The sequence below is a fragment of the Stegastes partitus genome, unplaced genomic scaffold (assembly GCF_000690725.1).
Source record: "Stegastes partitus isolate 25-593 unplaced genomic scaffold, Stegastes_partitus-1.0.2 Scaffold2569, whole genome shotgun sequence".
Classification (NCBI taxonomy): Eukaryota; Metazoa; Chordata; class Actinopteri; family Pomacentridae; genus Stegastes; species Stegastes partitus.
The window spans coordinates 14,462-23,949 of NW_007580300.1; the positions used below are offsets into that span (position 1 = coordinate 14,462).

The window sequence follows — 9,488 nt, forward strand, 5'->3', positions numbered from 1 at the left end:
CGTCTTCTGAATGTCACAGAATGACAGAAATAGAAAAAAATAACAACAAAAAATACAAAATCTCTTTGAATATTTTTTGACAAACCCTTGAATCAACTGTTTTTTCCAGCTGTCCACAGATGTTAGCGACACTGAACAAGTGACTTTCATACAACAGATCATTTAATCTTTACATATGTAATTCGTTTCCTCTCTTTTCTTTCTTTTTGTCAACACATGTAGAATAAAGTGACTTTGATCAACTCTTAGAGTCTGAAGCTCAGACGTGATGAATTTTCCAGACTAACATGATTAGTTCCTCTAGGAATTAGACAAACTCCAGCATTCTTTCTGTTTTTATAGCTTCTGGCAGACAAACTGTAGTTTTGCTGATTTTTATAAAGACTCCTCAGACGTGCCGACACGTTTTGGGCTTCTGGATCTTGACTAACTTCACTTCTTGTGTCCGTCCTGTTTCTCTTTCTGACCTCCCAGATGTCCTTCCACGTCATCTACAAGGCCCCGTGTGGACTTTGTCTGCGGAACATGGCGGAGATCCAGCACTACCTCTTCCAGACGCGCTGCGACTTCATCTTCCTGGAGATGTTCTGCCTGGACCCCTACGTTCTGGTGGACCGGCCCTTCCAGCCACAGCGGCCGTTCTATTACATTCCAGACATCACCGGCGGGAAGGAGGACATCCCGCTGTCCTGCGTCAACGAGATCGACTCCACGCCGCCTCCCAAAGTGGCCTACAGTAAGAACGAGTGGCGGTGGAGGTTTCTGTGGGTGTGACGTGTCTGCACGTTTAGATCAGATCAGGTTGAAACCTTTTAACTCGCGCGTCTGATGCAGCTGTTGGGCATGATGTTAGAAAACTGTTTCATAAAGATGTTTGAGAAGATGCAGCTTCTGAATGGTCCTGGTCAGTTCCACCATGCTGTCAGCACTGTTAAATGTACGAAAAAAAACCTCACAAACGGGTTTGTTCTGACTGAAAAGGACGCTGATGCTGGTGATGAATTTGAACTATTTCGGGGTTTTTTTGTTAGTTTTCCGTCTAGTTTAGTTTTTAAGTCGTATCCGAGTGTTCTCGGGGTGTCTCAGGATCATTTGATGGTAGAAAAGCTGCATTTTCTCAAAATTTGAGAACATTTCAAAGGTATGAATAATTTTGGACGAGACGTTTTTTGTAAATAAAACACAGAAATAGTTGAGATTTATCGTTAACGTCATGTCTTATTGGCTGTGTCACGTGAAGAAACTGTTAGTCAAATTAAAACGTGTTTCAGATGAAATGCAACGAGGCTAATTTGTGTAATTTGGGACTTAATTGAATATTTGTAATCACAGCGTTAGTCAGTTCTTTAGTGAACACATGTAACAGCTTCTAAACATTCAGCACCTACTGAAGCCTCCTTCAGACTCTTCACCTCCTCGTCTTTATGAGCAACCAGAGCAGAGAACCAGTCAGAAGTGTTTACCTGCACTTCAGCTGCCTGAATGCTTCCTGCTTTGCATAATGGTGGTGGATGAGTGATGACGGAGAGGCTGACGGATGTCTTCTCCTCTCTTCAAGGCAAAGAGCGCATCCCTGAAGACGGCGTGTTCATCAACACCAGCGCAGACTTCCTGGTCGGCTGCGAATGCACCGACGGCTGCCGAGACAAGTGAGTGAGGCCACTGGTCCGTGAGCCGCCGTCTCCCTTGTCGCCGACGCTCTGACGATGGCTTCTCTCGTCTTAATTACAGGTCCAAGTGTTCGTGCCACCAGCTGACCCTCCAAGCCACCGGCTGCACCCCCGGCGGACAGATCAACCCCAACGCCGGATACCTGCACAAGCGCTTGGAGGAGTGTTTGCCCACAGGGTCAGACTCTGTTCTCACACTCCGGTCATGGAGCTGCTGTCAAAGCCTCCTGAGAAGATGATTACAGCTGAGCGGAGCAGCTAGTTCGCTTTGTTTCATTACCTCTCGCCCGTTTCCCCTCTCTCAGGATCTACGAGTGCAATAAACGGTGCAAATGCTGCGAGCAGATGTGCACCAACCGGCTGGTGCAGCACGGCCTGCAGGTCCGGCTGCAGCTCTTCAAGACCCAGAACAAGGGCTGGGGCATCCGGTGTCTGGACGACGTGGCCAAAGGCTCCTTCGTCTGCATCTATGCTGGTGAGGATTGGTTGGAGACCAGCGATAGGCTGATCATCAGGGCTGGTGTTTGGCATTTCTTTCCAATAATCGATAAAGACAATCAATAATTTTAGAACTACTGCTCCTCCCTGCCTGTGGTCACTCTGTGGTCTCGTCCCAACCGAAGCTCTGTCTGGTGGTTCCACGTCACCAACAGCCGACCGTCTCGCTTCAGTCTGAACTCTGGTCTCCCTCCTTCATGACAGTGAACTGAATGTCTTTGGCCAAAACCAGACACGTGTCGTCTGGAGCTCTTTGGGAGACACTGATCATCATTTTACACTATTTTAATTAGATGTTCATTAGACCAAACAGACCAATAATCGACAGCAACACGTATTAGTTCTCGTGACATTTTCCATCGACGTGAAGCGAAAACATGAAAGAAAAGATTTTACCTCCAAACCAAGTAGACGTGAGCGCCGATGATCCTGATTGGTTGATGTCAGCGGCTCCATCGTCCCCTCTGTTTCTTACCAGGTAAAATCTTGACGGACGACTTTGCGGACAAAGAAGGTCTGGAGATGGGCGACGAGTACTTCGCCAACCTGGACCACATCGAGAGCGTGGAGAACTTCAAGGAGGGCTACGAGAGCGAGGCCCACTGCTCAGACAGCGAGGGCAGCGGCGTGGACGTGTCCAGGATCAAGATCCAGCCGTCGGCATTGGTGTCGGCCAACCCGGTGGGGCGGCCGTCCAAGAAGGGTGAGTCCGGACCCAGACTGGTGCTTTGCTTCCACAGAACAGTCCACATGTTGTCATTTCAGTGAACATTTTCTGGTTTCTTTGCTCTGTGACAGTAACGTGAACATTGTTGGACTGAACCAGACGTTGGAGGAAACTCTGATCCCTGTTTTCAGACATTTAGAGACCAAACAATTTGTAATTTATTCTGGACAATAACCAGTGAAAATCATTATTAATTGCATCATTAGTTGATAAAATGTGAAGAAATAATAATAATTTAATACTCGTTCATCATTTGAGTCATTTCCTGCTGCTCAAGGTTTGCTTTGTCTTATCTGATGACGCAGAACATCGTTCTGTTTTCTACTTTAGGTCAGAAGAACAAGTCATCAGAATATAAATCTAATGTAAATATAACTGATGAGTTGTCAGCTACAGATAGTTGCTTAAACAGTTGGACTCATTCATTCATAAAACAAAGTCTAAATATGATTTTTTTTTCTGGTCAGTAAACACAACATCTGTCATCTTGGACATCCTTCAGCGTTTTCTCTCATTTCATCGACCAGACGACTCATCGGATCGTCCAGGAAACAGTAACGATGTTCTGTGAGAGATCTTTGACCGTTTCTGTCCTCCTTCAGCCCAAAGCCCGAGCTCCTCCGGCGACAGCAACGACGAGGAGGACAAAGACTCCAAGAGCGAAGACGAGAGCGACAGTTCAGACGACACGTTTGTGAAGGAGAACTACTACAGCTCGAGCTCGGTGTGGAGGAGCTACACCACCCGGGGGCAGGTCAAGGGCAACAAGGAAGGTGAGGATGAACTCACAGGTTGAGATGGTCACTGGGCCCTTTGTTTAACAGGACCGAGGTTCACATGTGACCTGCTGTGGACTGAATGTTTGTGTGATCAGAAAGTTCCAATCCAAATCTAAACCTGTATCTGAGTTAAATCTGACCACCGTCCTGGTCAAAGTGTTCCCCCTGTGCAGCGACGCTCTGCTCCAGAGCTCCTGTAACGCTCCCTGGACGTCCATGTTTTAAAGGAGCCGTCGCAGGTCGAGCAGGTGGAAGGACGATGGTGTTGATCAGGAAACACATGGTTAAAGGTCTGACCAGTAGTTAAATGTTAAATGTCATCATGAAGCAGAGATTGAAGCACCAGGAGTTGAATTAAGTGTTGTACAGTTAAAATAAAACACAGTGAAGTGTGAATACAGGTGAGCGGTGGATGTGAACGCACCTTTACAACAAGCTTCAAAAGATCTTTACAATGAAATAAACACACACAATGAGTAAAACAAACCTCCTAAAATTAGAATGAGATGCTTCTGCTGTTGCACATGACTTACAATGCAGGCATTTTATTTAATAAGGCTGTTGTTTTTTGACTTAATAAAACCACATTAGTATTAATGAGACATTATTTAAGACTCTGGGTGTTTGTAAGGAGCATTCATCAGGGAGTTATAACAAGATGAAGCGGCTAATTATGAACATAATCTTCATTTACTGCTGATTTCTCTCTGTTGCTGCTCATGGTGCAGTTTTGAGAGTTTCAGGGCGACTTCAGGAGTTACCGACGCTTTAATCACCTGTCTGATTAAACACATTTAAGCTTTTCTCCCTCGGCTTCCTTCAAAACACCCGCGGTGCTGCTCGGCGTTGATTTACTGCCGGTTTGAAGGATTTCTGTGTCTGTTCCTGGCTGCAGGGAGTCAGGACAGTAAAGACGGCCTGAACGCCTCCGTCAGAGGAGCCGACGATGAGAAGCCGCCATCGATGCCGGAGGAGACGGGGAAGAGCAAAGTGGCTTCCTGGTTGACGAGCCAGGGGCTGAAAAAGGCGAGTAGAGAAGCTCAGGAGAGTTTTATGTTAGATCAGTGACACAGAGAAGGATGGAGTCCTGCTTCATGACACATTATGAGCATGAAGAGGAAAAGGTGGATTTTATTTCAGGGGATTTTGTTGCATCGTGATTGATAACCTTCAGTTTTCTGTTCTTCATTACAGGACACTGGAGACAGCAAAAGGTGTGTTGGAACACTTGGACTGATGTTTTCCTGCTTTTAAATAGAGATTGATTAACATGGGTTTCTGATTATTGGTAATCAGGTCAGGGTGATCACCAATACTTGGAACTGATGTGTATTTAATGTCAGACTTCGACAACAACTTCACAACTAGACTACTTCATTAATAACGATTGCTAGCACTGGATATGTACGCTAGCAAAGGCAGTGAAGATGTCAAAGCATCACCTGACCTCACTGCGTTCTCTGTTTACCAATCGATCAGTTGATCAGATCAATAACAGCTGCTGCTCTTCTCTCTTGTTGATCTCTCTCTGTTCCACTACTTTCATTGCCAGCTGAGGTTGTAAAGCGTTATTAGTTATTGTTTTCCAGACTCTTCTTCAGGGTAATCTGTGGCTACACTAACAGCTAACTTAGCTGCTAGCTGTTAGCATAGCCTTAGCCACTGTGACAGCAGCCAGTGTTTGTGCTTCCTGCAGGTTTCTGCAGAGAGACGAGTCCGTTCGTCAGAACAGAGTTAAAGTTACAATGTAACGATGCTGCAGATAGCGTTAGCCACAGTGAACCAGATAGAGTTAGCCGCAGTAAACCTGATAGCATTAGCCACAGTAAACCTAATAGAATTAGCCACAGTAAACCTGATAGCGTTAGCCACAGTGAACCTCTAAGTGATAGCATTAGCCACAGTAAACCTGATAGCGTTAGCCACAGTGAACCTCTAAGTGATAGCATTAGCAACAGTAAACCTGATAGCATTAGCAACAGTGAACCAGATAGTGTTAGCCACAGGGGCTTGTTCACTGTGTTTATTACAGCTTCAGCTTCACATGGAGACACTCTGCGAATGTGCTTGTCTGTAAACAGCAGCCTTCATTGCTGATTGGCTGTTAGATGTACACCTGGTCAGGTAGAGGTGTGGGTTCAGGCAGACCCAGAACAGTGCATTTAGTTAACCGATAATCAGTTAATAAAATAACGCTGGAGATAATGAGCCAGGTTGATGATTAGGGTTTGTTCCTGCTTTGAAACATGTTTTATCAACAGTACCACTGAGAGTTGGGTCGGTTTGTGTCTGTTTCCAGTCAGGTGAAGTCGGATCCGGGGAAGAAGCAGGACGTGATGACGCTCTCCGACAGCGACGACGTTCAGACCATCAGCTCCGGGTCAGACGACAACAAGGAGCGAGAGAAGGTCACTCCAGGTAACGGGAGAGCCCAGACGGCGGTTTGACTCCCCGCTGATGCTGACGATGAGGTTTGACTGTCTCCGTGTTGTTGGTGCCTCAGGTGTGATGAAGAAGCAGGTAGCGGTGAAGTCCACCCGCGGCATCGCCCTGAAGACCAGCCACGGTCTGATGGTGAAGACCGGAGCGTCTGGAGGCAGCGGCGGTCCCGGAGGTCAGGGAGGCAAGCCGGGCCAGCAGGGCCAGAGCGGGGGAGGCGGAGACAACACGCCCAACAAGAACACCCGGCTGTTCTTCGACGGGGAGGAGTCCTGCTACATCATCGACGCCAAGCTGGAGGGAAACCTCGGCCGTTACCTCAACGTAGGGATCACTGCAGCTTCAGCTCACTGGTAAACATCCTGCTCTCGTTTAACCCCACCTGTGTTCTGTTCGTGTTACAGCACAGCTGCAGCCCAAACCTGTTCGTCCAGAACGTGTTCGTGGACACGCACGACCTACGCTTCCCCTGGGTGGCCTTCTTCGCCAGCAAGTGAGTTTTAAAACTGGTTTAATGCTTGTCACAGATCGAACGACAGCAGCTACAGGAGCAGACACTAGAAGCTACGAACCGTCTCACTTCTCACAGGTCGAACTTGAATGAACCAAATCTAAGCCTAAAAGCTGAACACGTCATCAAAACCATCCATCCATCATCTACACACCGCTTAATCCTCACCAGGGTCACTGGAGCCTATCCCAGCTGACTCAGGGTGAAGGCAGGTTCACCTGGACAGGTAACCAGTCTATCACAGGGCTACACTTAGAGACAGACAACCAAGCACACTCACATTCACACCTACGGACAATTTACAATCACCAATTAACCTCAGCATGTTTCTGGACTGTGGGAGGAAGCCGGAGAACCCGGAGAGAACCCACGCTGCACGGGGAGAACATGGAGACTCCACGCAGGAAGATCCCGGGTGTCCTCACCGGGACGCCAACCACCGACCTTCTAGCTGTGAGGCCACGGTGCTGACCACTGAGCCACCTGCAGCCCGTCATAAAAACCTCTTTTTTTTTTTTTTTTACCTAAAAAATGGCCAAAAGGGGCGCAGCTATAGCTCACCTGGTTGAGCTGGCGTCCCAGGTACAGGGGCTGGAGTCTTCCAATGGCCCTTTTCTTCTTCTCCCCACTGCCCCGGCTCTCTCTCTCACTGCACTGTCAGATAAAGGCACAAAGGCCAAAACAATGAATCAAACTGGCCAACAATATGTCTTTTGTTTGCACCAGATGATGTAAAAAGACAGAGTTCTGGAAGGACATGAGAGACTCGGCTGTGACTCGGCTGAACTGCAGGTCGTGTTCTTTAAATGTTGTTTCTTTGCTGCTGTCCGGCTGAACGCAGCCTTAAGGTGGCGCTGTTGTGTTGTTTTAATGCTGCCACTGGAGGGAAACAGAATTTTTTGCACTAAAAAAATCGTGTTTTAATTGATGCAAACAGTCCCAGCTGCAGAGACGTGATGGAAACCGACTGCTTTTATCTGAAGGCCTTCATCATTTGCTCTTCGTTTGCGTTTTCTCTCACAAACACCAGGATCACTGCAGCACGATTTACACGATTTACTTCAGTAGGATCACCAGTACAGCCGAGTAGAGCAGCAGCCTGCAGTAGAGTCCTGGTTCGTTTCCTCTGACTGATCTGTGATCAGATTATCAGAGCGTCCGTGTGTCTCAGCAGGTTGCTGCTGGTTCATATTCAGGATTAATGTCACCAGACGTCCAGTCTTTGGAGCATTTAGTGACGTAAAGCAGAAGTTTGGAGGAAAAATCCCTTTAACGTCTCACAGAGCCGAAGACGCTCAGGCTGGAGAATCTGGTCTGAAGCTGCGTTTTATAAGATAGTAGACGCAGAACAACCACAAAGACACAAAATACACACAAACCAACACCAGACAACCACACACCGACACAGAACGACCACAAGAGACCCAAACATCCTCCACAGAGACACAAAACACCCGTGAAACGACACAGAAATCCAAAAATGAACACAAAAAGACACAAAATACCCACAAACCAACACAGCCTGGAACCACAAAGGGACATAAAACAGCCACAAAGACACACAAAATGACCACAAGAGACACAAAAGTCCACTGGAGATACACAAACAGACACAACAAACACACATAGACACAAAAATACACAAAGAGGTAAAAAAAAAATGGCTGCAAGAGAAACACAATACAGCCACATAAAAACAAAGCAGTGTCAGAACGACACAGAACACACAAAAAATGACCACAAACGCCAACACGGAGACACAACAGGCTTCAGCCTCCAGCTGCTGGTTGCTTCCTGTTTACATGTTGATCTGTTGTTGTGTCAAAGCTGCATCGAGGAAAACATTCATGATGTTCCCTCTGACGTGTCAGAGGAAAGTACTCGAGTATCTCAGTTGTACTCGAGTATCTCTGAGTAGTACTCGAGTATCTCAGGGTTGTACTCGAGTATTTCAATTATACTCAAATATCTCAGTGTTGTACTTGAGTATCTCCGATTAGTACTCGAGTATCTCATAGTTGTACTCGAGTATCTCTGAGTAGTACTCGAGTATCTCAGTTGTACTCGAGTATCTCTGAGTAGTACTCTAGTATCTCAGGGTTGTACTTGAGTATTTCAGTTATACTCAAATATCTCAGTGTTGTACTTGAGTATCTCCGATTAGTACTCGAGTATCTCATAGTTGTACTCGAGTAAACGGTTGGGCTCCGCCCCTTGGTGCCTGTTTTCGTGCAGTGCCCCTTGTTCACCTGTGGCCCGTTTCCATAGCAACACACTGACGCTGTGATTGGCTCCCGCAGGCGGATCCGGGCCGGCACCGAGCTCACCTGGGACTACAACTACGAGGTGGGCAGCGTGGAGGGCAAGGTGCTGCTGTGCTGCTGCGGCTCCACCGAGTGCCGCGGCCGGCTGCTGTGACGGAGGTTCCTCCGCCGGTCCCTGAACGCACCGCCGCCGCCGCCTCCTCCTGTGGTTTTATATCAGAGTGTTTTCTTTGTTTGTGTCCCGTTTTATCCACAACATGTTTCTTTACATCTGAATAAAACAGAAGTTTCTCAAACCCACCAGAACTCCGGCGTCTCTTTCATCTGTCGTTAGCTTAGACTTCGTCTTCACAGGAACTTCCAGGTTTTCACTTCGGACCGATTCAGGAAGTCAAACACTTGAAATGTGTTTGTTGTGGTTTTTATTGACTTGCAGCTCATTCAGCTCCGTTCTACGAGTTCTCTGATTGGCTCCAGAGTTCAGTCCGTTCATCCAATAGGATCAGTTACAAGTCATGTTGCACTGAGCGTCTCCTGTTGCAAAGGTTTCAGATGTTCAGTCTCGTCCTGATGTTCAGGTTCAGGTGTGAACGTTCTCTA

At 47.2% G+C, this 9,488-nt stretch overlaps 1 protein-coding gene across 1 annotated transcript in view; it reads left to right on the forward strand.

The window, feature by feature from the left end:
- The window catches only part of setdb1b (SET domain bifurcated histone lysine methyltransferase 1b), a 23,455-nt gene extending 14,269 nt beyond the window's left edge, over positions 1-9,186 (forward strand). Inside the window, 12 exon segments of the mRNA XM_008305637.1 lie at positions 461-736; positions 1,559-1,649; positions 1,732-1,848; positions 1,976-2,145; positions 2,647-2,871; positions 3,498-3,668; positions 4,570-4,700; positions 4,869-4,888; positions 5,974-6,092; positions 6,178-6,437; positions 6,518-6,606; positions 8,925-9,186. Of these exon segments, the coding sequence (XP_008303859.1) occupies positions 461-736; positions 1,559-1,649; positions 1,732-1,848; positions 1,976-2,145; positions 2,647-2,871; positions 3,498-3,668; positions 4,570-4,700; positions 4,869-4,888; positions 5,974-6,092; positions 6,178-6,437; positions 6,518-6,606; positions 8,925-9,042 (1,787 nt within the window). The 3' untranslated portion in view covers positions 9,043-9,186.
- Positions 9,187-9,488: the final 302 nt, after the last annotated feature.